This window comes from Lithobates pipiens, unplaced genomic scaffold (genome assembly GCF_037356315.1).
Source record: "Lithobates pipiens isolate NorthernLeopardFrog02 unplaced genomic scaffold, aLitPip1_a1.2 Scaffold_18, whole genome shotgun sequence".
Taxonomy (NCBI): Eukaryota; Metazoa; Chordata; class Amphibia; order Anura; family Ranidae; genus Lithobates; species Lithobates pipiens.
Genome location: NW_027507758.1, coordinates 298,363,643 through 298,380,035, shown reverse-complemented (window position 1 = coordinate 298,380,035; position 16,393 = coordinate 298,363,643). Strand labels below are relative to the sequence as shown.

The following is a 16,393-nucleotide window of genomic DNA, read 5'->3' as shown; positions in this document are numbered from 1 at the left end:
GGGCACTTAGGCCAATGTGTATTCTTCTACATATTTTTGGTTAAAAAAAAAAAATAAATTACAATAAGCGTATATTGATTGGTTTGCACAAAAGTTATAGTGTCTACAAAGTAGGGGATAGAGTTATGGCATTTTTATTATTAATTTTATTAGTAATGGCGGCGATCTGCGATCATCAGACACTTTTGACACTATTTTGGGACCAGTGACATTTATACAGCGATATATAAAAATGCACCGATTACTGTGTAAATGACAATGGCAGGGAAGGGGTTAAACACTAGAGGGCGATCAAGGAGTTAAGTGTGTCCCAGGGAGTGATTCTAACTGTTGGGGGGGTGGGCTCACTACAACGTGACAGATCATTGCTCCCTATGACAGGGAGCAGTAGATCTCTGTCATGTTGCTAGGCAGAACAGGGAAATGCCTTGTTTACATCTCTCTGTTCTGCTGTTCTCTGTCAGGATCACGGGCCCCCAGCGGACATAGAGTCTGCGGGACCCGCAGGCACGCTCACAGAGTACGTGGCAGGAGCACACCCACTAAGCCGCGTCTTGAAGGGGACCCACATGGCCCATTTACCCAGCCATGCCATTGTGCCGATGTACATAGTCGTGTGGGTCGGCAAGCAGTTAAAGCAGTAGCAGTCTGATAATCTTTTAGAATTGAACATGAAAGGAAGTATAAGGAATACTCAGTTCCATAAGTCGGACGTGGTAGTTGTACCTAATAAAAGCATCTTTCAGTTTATTCGTATAGTTCAGTTTACTGTAGTCTTATGAGTTTCTTAAAGTTTAAAGTGGAACTTTGTTTTCTTACTAAAGTCCTGCTAGATTACTTCAGTCTGGCCCCTTTTGCAGGCGTAGCAATGTAAAACATAAAAAATAAGGGTCTATACCAGGGGTCTCAAACTGGCGGCCCTCCAGCTGTTGCAAAACTACAAGTCCCATGAGGCATTGCAAGGCTGACAGTTACAAGCATGAATCCCACAGGCAGAGGCATGATGGGACTTGTAGTTTCGCAACAGCTGGAGGGCCACTGGTCTATACGGTTTAAAATCTAGTAATACACTTGCTCAACCCTGCTCTGCACATACTCAGTTGCTCTCCATTCTTAGGCAGTGCATGATTTGTAGTGGCCGATCTGCTGACTGCTTGAAGGGCTCTTTCACACCATACACGCATGAAAACTGATGGGAACTGAAGGGAAAACCATTTCGATTTCACTTGCAGAGACATCAGTTTACATCATTTTTCAGGCACGCTGACATCAGTTTTCATGTGTGTCAGTTATTGTCAATTATAATGGGGCATGTATTCGTGATATCATGTCAGTTTTTTTCTGGGCATAAAAAATCTGCACTTGATACCAGTGTTGTGGTGTGAACAGGGCATATAGTGAACAATTGTTTTTTGTGCCCTTTCAGAATGCATGCAGAAAAACTGATGTCTCTGCACCATGATGCGAACCAGGCGAAAGCGGAATTACACCCCCCTTATCCTTAAGGGCTCGTTCACACCATACGTGCATGAAAACTGATGGGAACTGATGGGATTTACAGCACACAATCAATTTGGTAGAATAAATAATAATGTGGAATGCAAGTTCCTTGCTAAAGAATAATTTTTTTTATCAAGTTGTTATGGGTATAGCTTAGTTTTAACCCCAACTACTCCTAAACCGCGAAGGAAAGATGTGTATACTCACCTATTCTAAGACCGTCATGTGATCCTTACTTCCATGTGTCAGCAAGCAAAGCTGTAGGGGAGAGGAAGCACTGCGAACAATGGATGGGCAATTGAAGAGTATGGGTGGTGTCACTGCTTCAGGCTTTATTAGCCGTTGTTGGAGTGCTCTCTCCTCTGCCCTGAAGCGCCATTGGCAGACACAAGGGACTTTATATGACCGTACCAGAGTGGGCTGAAAATAGGTAAGTATATACAGTACATCTTTCTTACACAGGTGTTAGGAAAGGAGAGGGGACAGTTTTAGGACTAGTTAGGGTTAAAAGAGAAGTATGGGTTTGGGGGTTTTTCCATATTCATTCTTACCTAGATGGATGCTGCATCTGTCCCTCAGCGCCTCTACACTGAGAACTGAGCGATCAAACATCGCTGGTTCTCACAGCTCCCAAAGCAGAGAGCTGCTGAATGTCAACCAGCAGCTCTCCGTTCTGCTCCTCCACAATCATTGGAGCACGGAGCTGTGGAGGGGCGGGGAGCAGCCGTCTCAGGCTCTCAGTGGCTCTACTTTTAGAGCCCTTTAATGCTGAGCCGCCTGCCGTGTTAGCAGTAAAGCGCCGCTAGTTTTAGTGGTGCGGTTTGGCCGATAGCGGGGCGCTTTTAATCCCCACTAGTGGTTGAAAGGGTTACTAACGCCCGTGTAGCGCTGTTACTGCTTTTTCAGGCGCTTGGGCAGTGGTGTCCATTCATTTCAATGGGAAGGGGGCGGTGGAGGAGTGGTGTATACTCCTTTTTAGGACTAAAACACCTGAAAAATGCCTCCAGTGTGAACGAGGTCGAGATCATTTCTTGATGCTCTCTGTTATTCTGATTCACACTGCGATGGCAGACGTAAAGCTTATTTAGCTTTTAAATGGAATCAGTTTAAAAAGAAAATTGTAAAAATACAGAATGCATAACTTAAAACAAAAGTGTTAATTGTGGTTTTCCCAATATGTTTCTGATCAAAGTGACAACAACAAGAGAAGAGTTATTGAGACCAACAAATAGGAGCAAGATACATACCATTCTGCAAACCCATCCACAACTGTTTATGGTCCTTCTTCTGCATTTCATTGATAACTTGGCTCTTGTGTTTCAAAGCATCGGCTTCCTTCACAGAAGACATAAAGTGTGCTTCAATCACATCTTTTGATTGGCAATGCAAGAGGTCTTTTGATGGAAAACTCTGCAATTAAAAAACATCTCTTAACACACTTCATAGTCTAAGTGCTTAGTCAGAACATCCTTTTACTGTGAAGGTTACTTTAATAATGTAATGCCTAAGTTTGAATCGTACTTTGTCAGAACAGTCATACTTTCCACTGAGGATAATACCCAAGGCAATTTTTGGGCATTGGGGCTTTCTCCAGCAGCAAGTTCTCCTCCTCTATACTGTCTGTCTGACCCCTGGGGTGTCCTCACACTCCCCACCTCCTTACCTTATTATTTGCCTCAGTTTCCACTTGCTTTGCTATTCTCTAGCTCGCTTGCTTTTCCTTCATGGTTGTATAAGACCCTTACATATAGACTCACCCCTCGTAGCTCTCAACAAATTTACCACCCACAGCCCAGACAGTCTCAGTCAGTAGGGCAGTGGACAGTGTCAGTCCGCAGGGCAGTGGACAGTGTCAGCCCGCAGGGCAGTGGACAGTGTCAGCCCGCAGGGCAGTGGACAGTGTCAGCCCGCAGGGCAGTGGACAGTGTCAGCCCGCAGGGCAGTGGACAGTGTCAGCCCGCAGGGCAGTGGACAGTGTCAGCCCGCAGGGCAGTGGACAGTGTCAGCCCGCAGGGCAGTGGACAGTGTCAGTCCGCAGGGCAGTGGACAGTGTCAGTCCGCAGGGCAGTGGACAGTGCCAGTCCGCAGGGCAGTGGACAGTGCCAGTCCGCAGGGCAGTGGACAGTGCCAGTCCGCAGGGCAGTGGACAGCGTCAGTCAGTAGGGCAGTGGACAGCGTCAGTCAGTAGGGCAGTGGACAGCGTCAGTTAGTAGGGCAGTGGAAAGTGTCAGTAGAGCAGTGGACAATGTCAGTATGTAGAGCAGTAGACAGTGTCAGTAAGTAGAGCAGTAGACAGTGTCAGTCAGTAGAGCATTAGACAGTGTCAATAGGGCAATTGACTTTGTCTTTTCTTTTTCAAGAATGGCTTTTGTCAGTAAGGCAGAGGATTGTGCCAGTGTGGCAGTGGATGTTGTCAGTTTTTTATTTTTTATTCTTCTTATTATTTTTTTTACAATTATTTTAGCAGCCCTTTTGGAGGTTTTGGTGAAATATCAGGGCTCTAAACAGACTCCTAGAGGAGTGGAAGCCAACAGCCCTGCAAGGATGGGGGGACTTGGGGAGCAGATCGGTGGCATCCAGCAGCAGAAAGAAGGGAAATCTGGACAAGAGGGGTGATGGGGGCAGCATTTACTGCACAGACCCCTGTATTTTCCTCCTGCTGTGGCATTTGAATGCCAGTGGGAGGTAGAGGAGGTGAATCCAGCATTCAGCTGCCACAGGTGATAAATATAGTGGATCAGTGCAGTAAAGGTCGCCCTTCCTATTCAGGTTTTGGGGATCTGCAAAGAAGGAACGCAGTCTACCTGTCATCTGCCCGCAATCGATGGATTGCTGACCTCCGCTTTAATACTTGTTTTTATGAGAATGCTATGCATCATTAATAGTTTTCACTACTAAAATTATGATCTCTTCTGCATTTTTATGATAGGCATCAATCAACTACTTAGAAACAAATAAATGATAAATTGCCATTAGTCAGCAAAGCAGTCTTTTGCTTCCATTATCCTCCTTTCTGTTCTTAAAAACATTTTAATAACAACAGAAGAAAACACCATTTGCACACAATTTCAAATGACAAAACTGCAGCATAGGAATTGAAACATCTTTTGAGCAGCCTTACCATAAAGCAGGGATATGCAATTAGCGGACCTCCAGCTGTTGCAGAACTACAATTCCCATGAGGCATAGCAAGACTCTGACAGCCACAAGCATGACACCCAGAGGCAGAGGCATGATGGGACTTGTAGTTATGCAACAGCTGGAGGTCCACTAATTGCATATCCCTGCCATAAAGTATATATGGGTAGCTGAGAAAAACTTTTTTGATGATGAGAAGGGTTAGGGTGAAATTAAATTGCATAAATAAAAAATAACTGCGTATTCCCAACTAAGGAGATAAGTTTAAAAAATGTAGCCAAGTTGAAAGGTAGGGTATACCGGACGAAGGCAGCTGGGGACTGTGGCATGGTGCCTCAAGTTGTACTGGACAACCATCATAGGTTGAGGAGTCAGTGGTCAAATCTGAGTTGTCTACCAAAGGGGACAAGACCTGGCACTCTGGTAATCTGTATCTGTCAATTTAGAGGTTATTATGGATTAAAGGAAGCATTGCAGGATTGTGTTTATCATTTGGTAAGGAAACATTAAAGAGGAAGTAAACCCTGATGAGTTTACTTCCTCTTTCATTCCCTGCAAAGGTAAAGCATAATGGACTACTATGCACTTACCTAACACAGGAGCCAGAGATGTCACCACTGTCCCCTGTAGTCCGGCGCATCCATCTTCTTGGTGGGTCTCGCTGCTTCGCCGCTGTCATTCGGCGAAGCCACAATGACGTCACTCCCGCGCATTGCACACGGGAGCCACCACGTGCGGCATATCGCCGTTGATGGTGCCGTGCTCAGTGCGCTGGCGCGCCGCTGTCTGCGGTGCCTGTCTTTCGGCAAATATCTCCTAAACTGTGTAGGTTTAGGAGATATTTCTTGAACCTACAGGTAAGCCTTAATCTAGGCTTACCTGTAGGTCAAAGTGTGTTGTAAGGGTTTACAACCACTTTAAGTAGGTAGTACGCCACTTACAGTAGGTGGGATAAGGAATACTTGGCCTAATTTTTCACATAGCTGAACACCTGTGGTTCCTAAATCACAAAACTACTCTCAAAATTTGGATTTTAGGCAGTGGTTACTGACAAGTGGAGATTATAAAACAATATGTATGAAATGTAATCATTACTTTTTAGACGTTCTTGTCCACATACAAGAGACATTGTTACAGAAGCATCAGATTTAAAATGTATGCCTATTGGGGTGTAGCTGACATCAGGTACCGATGACCATTTCAGTTTCATTTTATTGTAATTCTTTTTATCACTAGTATTACCTTTTCATTACCTTTCATCAGTAAAGAGAACAAAAAAGGGGGGGGGGGAATAATAGACAGTACATGTACTATGTGTGCAGCATGATGGAATGAGTGACTCAGAACTAGAGCCACAGCTCACTATACTGAAAGGAAGGCTAAAGTGCTGCTAGTATCGAAAAGTACAGTGGTTTTCATCAACGGTTTGGATGTTATCGAAGTTAGTTAAAACAGAGAGCAAAAAACATGTTAAGTCATGTCCTAAATGACAGATTCTGAGATGACTACACTAAAATAATCTTAGGTTTGTTTTTAACTTATCACTTTCATGCTTTAGAAAGCTCCCACACAAAGACAGTTAGTCAGCAAATTAAGTTTTTACTTGATCCAAATGTACAGATCCCGTTGGAAAATGTAGCAATGGCAGAACCAGGCTTACTTAAAGAAAAGCTTGAAATACAAAAACATGCTTTTTTTTAGCTAAGTAAAGATGATAAAGTAACAAGTTCTAATGAAAAAAGTAGATGCTGACATAGATACTATACTCAATTTACTGCTATAACATAGGGAAAGCTGAAAACATACCTTAAAGTGGACAGTGATGCCCCAAGGTAAAGATGTATTTGCTGCATGTAGATCAAAAAGTAAACCAATTGGGTAATGCCTGAAACAAAAACAGCAGCGGTTTAGATTCTACAACACAAAATACATTAAAGGAGCTGTAGCAAATATTTAAAGAACTCCACTATGCACTGTTTGTATCTAAAGTCCCATATAAATCCAATCAAACTTCAGGCAAAAAGTAAAATGCACACACGTTTATTGGTTTACCTGCCAAAGGATTTGTAATTCTATGCAGTCAATCAGATTTAAAATAATTGTTTACTCTGCACAACCATGCTGGAGACACAAGTAGTTCTTGATTAAGCATTTCATCTGCCTGGTCCAGAAATCCAGCTTCCTATTAGGGCACTTTCACGCTGAGGCGCTGGCTGCGTTTTAGCGGCACTTTATGTGGCCACTAGAAGGGTGCTTTTAAACCCCTGCTGGTTAAAAGCGCCTGCAAAGCGCTTTGGCAGCACTGGCCATTGATTTCAATGGCAAGGGTGGTTTAGAATCACTAAACACAGCACCCCCGCACCGCCCCATAAATGCTGCTTGTAGGGCTTTTTTTTTCCTGTCCTGCAAGCGCACTGCCCCAGTGTGAAAGCACTCAGGCTTTCACACTGGGGCCGCAGAAGAGACAGTTTACAGGCGCTTTTCAGCCGCAATTTTTAGCGCAAAAGCACCTTTAAAACTCTGTGAAAGTGGCCTTATCTCTTCAATTTCTGCTAACTCACAGTGAATCAGTGAGGAGGGTACTGAATCTAAGAGCAGTTTCACACTGGGGCGATGGGAGCGCCGGTGGAAAAGTGATGCTAGTTTTAGCAGCTCTTTACCATCGTTTTAGCGCCACTTTTCGGCCGCTTTTAACCCCCGCTATTGGCCGAAGAAGGGCTTTACACCGCCCATGTAGCGCCCCTGCCAAAGCGCTTTGCAGGCGGTGCCCATTCATTCATATACACTGCTCCTAAACTGCCCCAAAAGATGCTGCTTGCAGGACTTTTTTTTTACCGTCCCTGAAAGCGCACCGCCCCGTGTGAAAGCACTTGGAATTTCACACTAGAGTGAGAGGAGAGGCGCTTTACAGGCGCTATTTTTAGCCTCAGTGTGAAAGTGGCCAAAAAGTTGCAATGTTAAGCCAGAATTCAGTAAGGCAAAACAAGGAAGAACCAATTAACTGGTCAAAATTACACATTCTTTGACAGGTAAAACAGTTGACACTGCATGTGCATTTCAACTGTGTATTTGAAATCAGATCCATAAAAAGTAAGGCAGTAAAGTATTTAGCATGTATTAACCACTTGACCTCTTTAAAGTTTTACCACCTTCATAACCAGGGAATTTTTTGCTATTCAGCACTGTTAATTTTAGACGGCTTTCACACCAAGCCATCCATAGCGTCGGTGGTAAAACACCGCTATTTTTAGCAGCGTTTTACTGTCGGATTTGCAGCGCATTTCAGCCGCTAGCGGGGCACTTTTATCCCCCGCTAGCAGCTGAGAAAGGGTTAAAACCACCTGCAATAGCGGTGTTTTGCCGGCGGTAATGCAGCGCTGCCCCATTGATTTCAATGGGAAGCAGCTGTGGAGGAGCGGTAAACACACCGCTCCAAAGAAGCTGCTGCCAGAACTTTTCCTGAAGTCCTGCCAGCGCACCGCTCCAGTGAGTGAATGGGGCAGCAGTTTGAGGGCGGATTGCAGGCGCTATTTTTAACTCTATAGCGCCTGCAAAACGCCCTCAGTGTGAAAGGGGTCTAACTGCCAATTGCTTGGTCATGCAGCACTGTACACAAATTAAATGTAGATCATTCTGTTCACACACTTTTTTTTTGGTGGTGTGTAAATCACACTGAGCTTTTTATTTCTTGCTATATAAAATGAAAAAATAGACAATTTGGGGGGAAAAAAAAAGGTTCTTTGTTTCCGTTATAAAACATCGCAAAACAAATAATAATTTCTATATACATTTAGGCCAAAATGTAGCCTGCTACATTTCTTTGGTACAAATAACCCAAAATCAGTGTAAAAAATGTTGTCCGTGTGAAAGTTATAACAAACTATCTATTTTCTTGAGGCCCTAATGCCAGGACAGTGCAAATACCCCCCCAAATTAACCCTTTTTGGAAAGCAGACAGTCCAAGGTATTTAGTAACAGCCATTGTGAGTTTTTTGAAGTTGTCATTTTTTGTCACAATTTTTTGGAAAATTTATAAATTGCATTTTTTATTTTTATTTTTTACATACTGTCATCAGTGCAATACAGAATCATCATTTGAGTGGTGTGACGGTGATCAGAGATACTGACTGGTGACTATGTACAAAAATAAAAAATAAATTTACATTCAATTTTTTTAACTTTTTTTTTTTTTTTGTTTTTAAAGCGGAGCTCCACCTTAAAAAAAATTATTAAAAGCCAGCAGCTACAAATAGTGCAGCTGCTGACTTTTAATAAATGGACACTTACCTGTCCAGGGTGCCTGCTATGTCAGCAGCAGATGATGAGCACACACTCGTCTCTCGGCTGCCCCCGCCGCCATCCTCGGTCAGGGAATCAGGAAGTGAAGCGTTGTGGCTTCACTGCCCGGTTCCCTACTGCACATGCGTGAGTCGCTCTGCGCGTCTTCACTGGTCCCCGTTGTGTTCTGGGAACTGTGTGTTTCCCAGAACACAACGGTGGAAGGGGGCGGGGGATTGGCAGGTATTCTGCGGCTATATATGCCCAGAAGTGGGTCCAGATACCTGTATTATGCAGGTATCTGCACCCCTTTCCCCCCTGAAAGGTGCCAATTGTGGCACCAGAGGGAGGAGGAATCCGATGAGCAGAAGTTCCACTTTAAATACTGTTGTCAGAGTATAGTGACACTGTACTACTCTGGGAGGGTGATCAGGGATTTTCTTCTTTTTTTTCCCCCAACTGTTATTGCTTGCAACAGTGATGATCATTGTTATAAGCAATAGTGTTAACTGTCTTGAATGGCTTTTATTCATGACAGCTCGTTTACTATTGTGATCCATGATTGGCTACACGTAATCACATGGTACAGGGTGGCAGTTACCATGTGATAGCTGTGGGCCAATCACAGCATCACAACAGTAAGCAAGTTGTCATGAATGGAAGCCATTCATGACAGTTTTGCTTACATTGTAATCATGTGATTGGTCATAACAATCAAGATACCACACCAGCTTACAGCCAGGTACTGAGTGCTGGGAAACACTGTGTTCACCGGACACAGCAGTCATGGGATTACACCACTGGTTGGATGTTAATGGGAAAATTCTGTTGGTGAATGTAACATCTGTCTTTTTATAATTAGAGTAAATTTTACAGAAACCAGATTTCACTCAGAAGGCGGCAGGCACCCTTGTTGAGGGAAAATGTCATGGTATAGGTGGCATTTGCTTTATCACAAATTGCGAGCACCTTCCGCGTGTAAGGATATATTAACTCCTGTGCCAGTCAATCAATAGTCTAAGATGCCAAACCAGGAAGACCAGGTGAAGATGGTGGCCAAGGGAGCCCACAGATGTCACATCACTGAAGCAGCATTAAGTACAGCAAAGTTTAATTCAGCATAAAGATATTGTACTCTAAATTTGACCCTTTGTGTGTGTGTGTGTGTGTGTGTTTTGTGAAGTTGTAGGCAGGTGTTGAAAAAATTCTGTAAATTAAAATTGCTTTCAGAAATAGAAGTGTTAATAGTTTATTTTTGTCAATTAACAAAATAGAAAGTAAGTGATTAGAAGATGAGTCCAAATAAAATCAATATTTGGTGTGACCACCCTTTGCTTTCAAAACAGAATCAATTCTTGTGCACTTTCAAAAAGTTTTTGAAGGAACTTCGGGTAGGTTGTTCCAAACATCTTGACGAACTAACCACAGATCTTCTGTTGATGTAGGCTGCCTCAAATCCTTCTGTCTCTTCATCTAATTCCAGACAGACTTGATGTTGAGATCAGGGCTCTGTGGGAGCCAAACTATCCCTTCCAGGACTGAAGATAGTTCTTAATGACATTGGCTGTATGTTTAGGGTCGTTGCAGAATAAATGTGGGGCCAATCTCACTCCTTGCTGATGGTATTGCACAATGGATAGGTATCTGCCTGTATTTCTCAGCATTAAGGACACCATTAATCCTGACCAAGTCTCCAACTGCATTTGCAGAAATGAAGACCCAAACATGCAAGGAACCTCTACCATGCTTCACTGTTGTCTACAGACACTCATTATTGTACCACTCTCCAGCCCTCCTACGAACAAACTGCCTCCTGTTACAACCAAATATTTCAGATTTTGGCTCCCCAGTCCAAAGTACATGTTGCCTTTTTTCTTCCCCCCCAGTTGCTATGTTTTTGTTCATAGTTGGGATGCTCAGACTTGTTTCCACATAGGAGGTTGGGCATTTTTTTGGGCTCCAAACCTTTCATGAAGACCACTTCTGGACAGTCTTCCCCAGACAGATGGTGTACCTGGGTCCCACTGGTTTCAACCAGTTCTGTGCTGATGGGACTGCTCGACATCTTCAGATGTCAAAGGGAAATAAGTATTAGGTCTCTTTCATTTGCTGCATTAGGTTTCTTTTGCAGAGCACTGCATTTATGGTCCTGAATGTAGCCAGTTTCTTTGTGCTTCTTCAAAAGAGCTTGATCAGTACATCTTGAAACCACAGTCTGCTTTGAAATCTTTGACTGGGAGGGACCTTGCTGATGTAGTATAACTACCTTGTGTTTTGTTGCTGTTCTCAGTCTTACCATGGTGTATGATCTGTGACATGAAACTGTCTTCGACAACCTCACCTTAGTAGCAGAGTTTGGCTGTTCCTCACCCAGGTTTAAGCCTTCTACACAGCTGTTACTATTTCCGTTAATAACTGTGTTTCAACTTACATATGAAAGTGATGATCACTGGCACTTGCTTGGTATAATTGATTAATCATACACCTGACTCTAATCCTACAAAATCCTTGACTTTGTACAAGTGTAAGAAATAATGCTGGCTTGAAGCCCACACTAAATATTAATTTTGTTTAGATTTTTCTTCTGTTCGCTCACTTTTTTTTTTTTTTTTAATCAAGCTACAAAATACAAAAAAAAAAAACACACAATTAAAGTATAATTTTTTTTTAAAGCATTCTTACTTAACAGCATTTCTTCACACCTGCCTAAAACATTTGAACAGTATTGTGTGTGTGTGTGTGTGTGTATATTATATATATATATATATATATATATATATATATATATATATATATATATATATATATATATATACACACACATATACGCATTCACAATTCAATAACAGGAAATATGACTGGGAGATTTTGCTACTGGAAACCATTAGTAAAGCAGGAAGACAGCCAACCACTTTCATCTTTACGTGAAGATGCTGACACCTTACCCCTATTTTAGCTTCAAAACAGACAGACATTCTAAAGCATCTGATTCAGATCTAACTACAAGCTGGTTAAAATGGAACTACACTGCACCACAGACCAAAAACACTATATATTTCATTTTTAATTTTCGAAGCAAACTCTCCCATCCATCCATGTTTCCATGCTCTATTTTTTTTTTTTTTTTTTTGAGAAATCCCTTTGAAAAACATTCACGTAGCATTTCTGGCTGTAGCCATCTTGAGTAAGGGCACATGTAACATTTACCCTATTTATCGGCATATAACACACACTTTTTTCCCGTTAAAATCAGTGGAAAATCGTGGGTGCGTGTTATACACCAATCCCCCGCCGATTGTGAGCCTGTGGGTGACTTTCGGCCGCTTTCAGTCGTTCTCGGCAGCCGAAAGCCACCGAGAATGCCCGAAAGAAGGACATCCGGCTCTGTATCTCGGCGGCGCCATTTTTAAATTGCAAAGCTGAAAATGGCCCTGACAAGGCTGCATATGACACCGACAAGGCTGCATAACAAGGCTGCATGACAAGGCTGCAGATGGACACTGATAAGGCTGCATTGATGGGCATTTAAATGTAAGTTTTTTTCCCTAAACTTCCCTCCTAAAAGTTTTTTTCCTTAAAATTCCCTCCTAAACTTGGAATGCGTGTTATATGCCGATAAATACGGTACTTCCTGGAATCCATCTACCGTAAGTAGATGCATTCCAGATGTGCTTAGCTGAGAAAACCCCACCTCCCCTCCTGAGCATTCCAGTGATGTATGACATTATTTACCTAGGCCTGAAAACCAGGAAGTAACTAAAGAAATGTACAAAAAAATGTTAAGACAAGTAAATACAATATAATTTTGCTATTTACTAATGCTAGTAGCATAAGGATTAAAAATAGATATATAAATAGATTGAGAGAGTGAAGTTTCACTTTAAAGCGGAGGGCCACCCTAAAAAAAAAAAAAAAAAAAAATGTATATATATATCATTAATAGTTTTAAAAAAATATATAAATAAAAACATTAAAAAAAAATGCAATTTACCAGAAACCCCTATTGTTAGGCAGTCTTCCTAATCTGCCTCTTCCTATTCCGCGGTGCTTCCTCCTCTTCAGCTTGCGTCCCGTTGCCTTCTGGAACATGTGTGTCCCCCAGAACACAACATGGCCATTCACAAAGCGCCGCGCGACTCGCGCATGCACAGTAGGAAACGGGCAGTGAAGCCGCAAGGCTCTACTACCGGATTCCCTTCATTAAGATGGCGGCGCCAAAAGCCGATCCGATGGACGGATCAGCCTCAGGGGGGGCCAACATCTCAGGCTCGCTGGACAGGTAAATGTCCTTATTAAAAGTCAGCAGCTACAGTGCTTGTAGCTACTGACTTTAAAAAAAAAGAAAAAAACACATCGTGGCCGGAACAACCCTTTAAGCTCTGAAGAGGTAAGAGGCCCTTCCCCAAAATTATATCAAGCTATCTGACCATTTTTTGAGCAGTATGTTCACAGCTACTGAAGAGGCAGCAGCCTAAGACCATAACTAGTGCACTTTTCACCGTGCCTTCATTGCAGACCAAACCCATTAAAGCGCATCTAAACCCAGAGGCAAGCGATGGTAGATATGTATCGGTTCCTAGATTTGGTGGTTGTAATGTTAGTTTCCTAATTTCACACTATTTTGCCCTTCATCTTAACCCCTTGCCGCAGAATGTATGCAGATGTGCATACTCGGCTTTGGGGGGGTTATACCGGGATGATGCCTGCAGCTGCAGGCATCATCCCAGTACTGTTTTTTAGAGCCGGCGATCGGCTTTCCAGATATAATAACCTATGCGGCTAAAAGGCGCTCGGCTGTTATACCGGAGGAGCAGGAGGGGACTCCCCCCCCACCGCTCTTACTAGGGCTCCCGTTCCATCGGGAGCCCCAATCGAACATCCGCCGCTTCTGGCGGCTAGGGACAGACTGGAATGAAGCCGTAAGCAAAGGTGGGTTTGGAGGTCTTTTAGACCCCCGATCCCTCCATAAAGAGTACCTGTCACCACCTGTTACTGTCACAAGGGATGTTTACATTCCTTGTGACAGCAATAAAAGTGATCAAAATGGATTAATTTTTTGAAAAACAATTTATTAAATTTTAAAATAAATAAGAAAAAAAAATGTTTTTAACGCACCCCCCATCGCCGCAAGCTCGTGCAGCAAAGAAAATGCATACGGAAGTCACGCCCACGTATGTAAACGGTGTTCAAATCACACATGTGAGGTATCCCCGCGATCGTTAGAGCAAGAGCAATAATTCTAGTACTAGACCTCCTCTGTAACTCTAACCTAGTAACCGTAAATAAAAATTAAATCATCGCCTATAGAGATTTTTTAGGTACCGTGGTTTGTCGTCATTCCACGAGTGCGTGCAATTATAATGCGTGACATGTTTGGTACCGTAGTTTGTCGTCATTCCACGAGTGCGTGCAATTATAATGCGTGACATGTTTGGTATCTATTTACTCAGCGCAACATCATCTTTCACATTATACCAAAAAATTGGGATAACTTTACGGTTTCGTTTTTTTTTAATTCATGAAAGTGTCCAATTTCCCAAAAAGCTGTGTTTAAAACACCACTGCACAAATACCGCGTGACATAAAATATTGCAACAATCGCCATTTTATTCTCTAGGGTCTCTGCTAAAAAAATATATACATAATGTTTGGGGGTTCCAAGTAATTTTCTAGCAAAAAATACGCATTTTAACTTGTAAACACCAAATGTCAAAAATAGGCTTAGTCATGAAAGGTTTAACCTAGTACTACTACCATTAATACACTCCCTGTTCTAGGGTAACAACTATACTTGTCTCCCTAGGACAAGGAGTGTGTTAGGGCTACATATCACCTCCCTAACTGGGGGAGGTGTTTGGTAGTCCACTTGCATAGCATAGCAGGATACAATGCTAACTGATAACAGTCCAGAGGCAGAAAGCACATAAGGTTATCAGCTCACAAAAGGATGAACAGCTTTTTTTCACTTCTAGAACAGATATATATATAAAAAAAAAAATAAAAAAAAAATAAAATAAAAAAACTTTCAATGGTTTATTTAACAGACTAAAAAGGAGAGCCGTGACTTGCCGCATGGAGCAGTAGGATTCGCAGTGTCTCGGCTCCCAGATCCCGCGACTCTACAGGGCTTTCCCCATGAAGGCGAGTTTGGCGGTGGTTGAAAGATACGTTCAAGGAACTGAAGGGGACTGGGGGGCGATTTAGGCCATTTCTTTACCCGTTCCTTCGCAGCGGCCCAGCGGCAGCTGGAATCCAAGATGCCGCCGGTGACTCCGTCCCTGGCCCATTCTAGGCCAGCCCTGGACACACTGACTAACTCCCAGGCCCGCCATCCACCTCCTGGAAACCAGGATCGCTCGTCTAGGTGCTCCAGGAGCCACTCTACTCTACCACCTCCCTAGGATCTGAGGATGGGTGGGACAGTCTCAGATGAGATCTCTGCACAGTTACATCTGTTCTCTCCCCACAAAGGCTGACTTTGAGCAGTGTGTTAAACGCATTGTTATATTCTCTTTTTTCACTAATCTGTTTTTTTTTGTTTTTTTTTATGTTTATTAATACTATTTTCTTTTAATACCATATTTTCTTTTTCTACCCTTGCTCATCCTCTTGCCCTGTGGAGCCTGGGTCCTTGGGGGCCTCTCAATGCCTTCTTTGTGCCCCCCCCCCACCCCTTAGCAGGCACGTCTTAATAGCATCATGGGCCCCTGGGCAAAGTAATGCTCTGGGGCCCATACAATGGAGACAGCACAGGTAAGTAAAAGTAGTATGAAAAAGTGGTATGAACAAGTACAAAAGCAAGTATGAACAATCATTCTGTACAGCAAAGAAACAGTGGGAAAATACTACATACATAAAGTAACAAAGCTGTCTTATGCATTTGATATATATGCTAGATTGATGCCTCCCCAGCACTGTGACCCCTCTACACCACAGAAATCCACCCCCCACTCTGACCAATCTACATCCTATATATCCCCCCCAGCACTCTGACCCCTCTAAACCCCAGACATCCCCCTACAACTCTGACCCATCTACACCCCAGATATCCCCCCAGCACTCTGACCCCTTCTACACCCCAGATATCCCCCAGCACTCTGACCCCTCTACGCCCCAGATATCCCCCCAGCACTCTGACCCCTCTACACCCCAGATATCCCCCCAGCACTCTGACCCCTCTACACCCTAGATATTCCCCTTCAGCTCTGTTACCATATACCATAAGATACCCCTTGTATTGTGACCCCACTACATCCCCGATAACCCCTACACTGTGGCCTCTCTAAATCCCTGATACCTCTAGCACTATAGCCACCCAAGCTACCCCAAGCATTGCTACCCCCTATACACCCCAGATCCCCCTCAGCATTGTTTCCCCCCCCCCCCCATGTACCCTTTATATCCCCCAGCACCATTATTCTATCCATGTAGTACCCCCTTTTTCAGTGGAGATACAATGCATGTAAACTTTTGTCTA

General features: G+C 43.2%; 1 protein-coding gene across 2 annotated transcripts in view; it reads right to left on the bottom strand.

The window, feature by feature from the left end:
• Positions 1–16,393, bottom strand: part of ATG5 (autophagy related 5) — a 286,210-nt gene that overhangs the window by 216,675 nt on the left and 53,142 nt on the right. For both annotated transcript variants that reach the window (XM_077487175.1, XM_077487174.1), the window contains exons 4-5: positions 6,445–6,523; positions 2,748–2,910 (exon numbers count right to left, since the gene is read on the bottom strand). In XM_077487175.1, the coding sequence (XP_077343301.1) occupies positions 2,748–2,910; positions 6,445–6,523 (242 nt within the window). The remainder of the gene's footprint in view (positions 1–2,747; positions 2,911–6,444; positions 6,524–16,393) is intronic.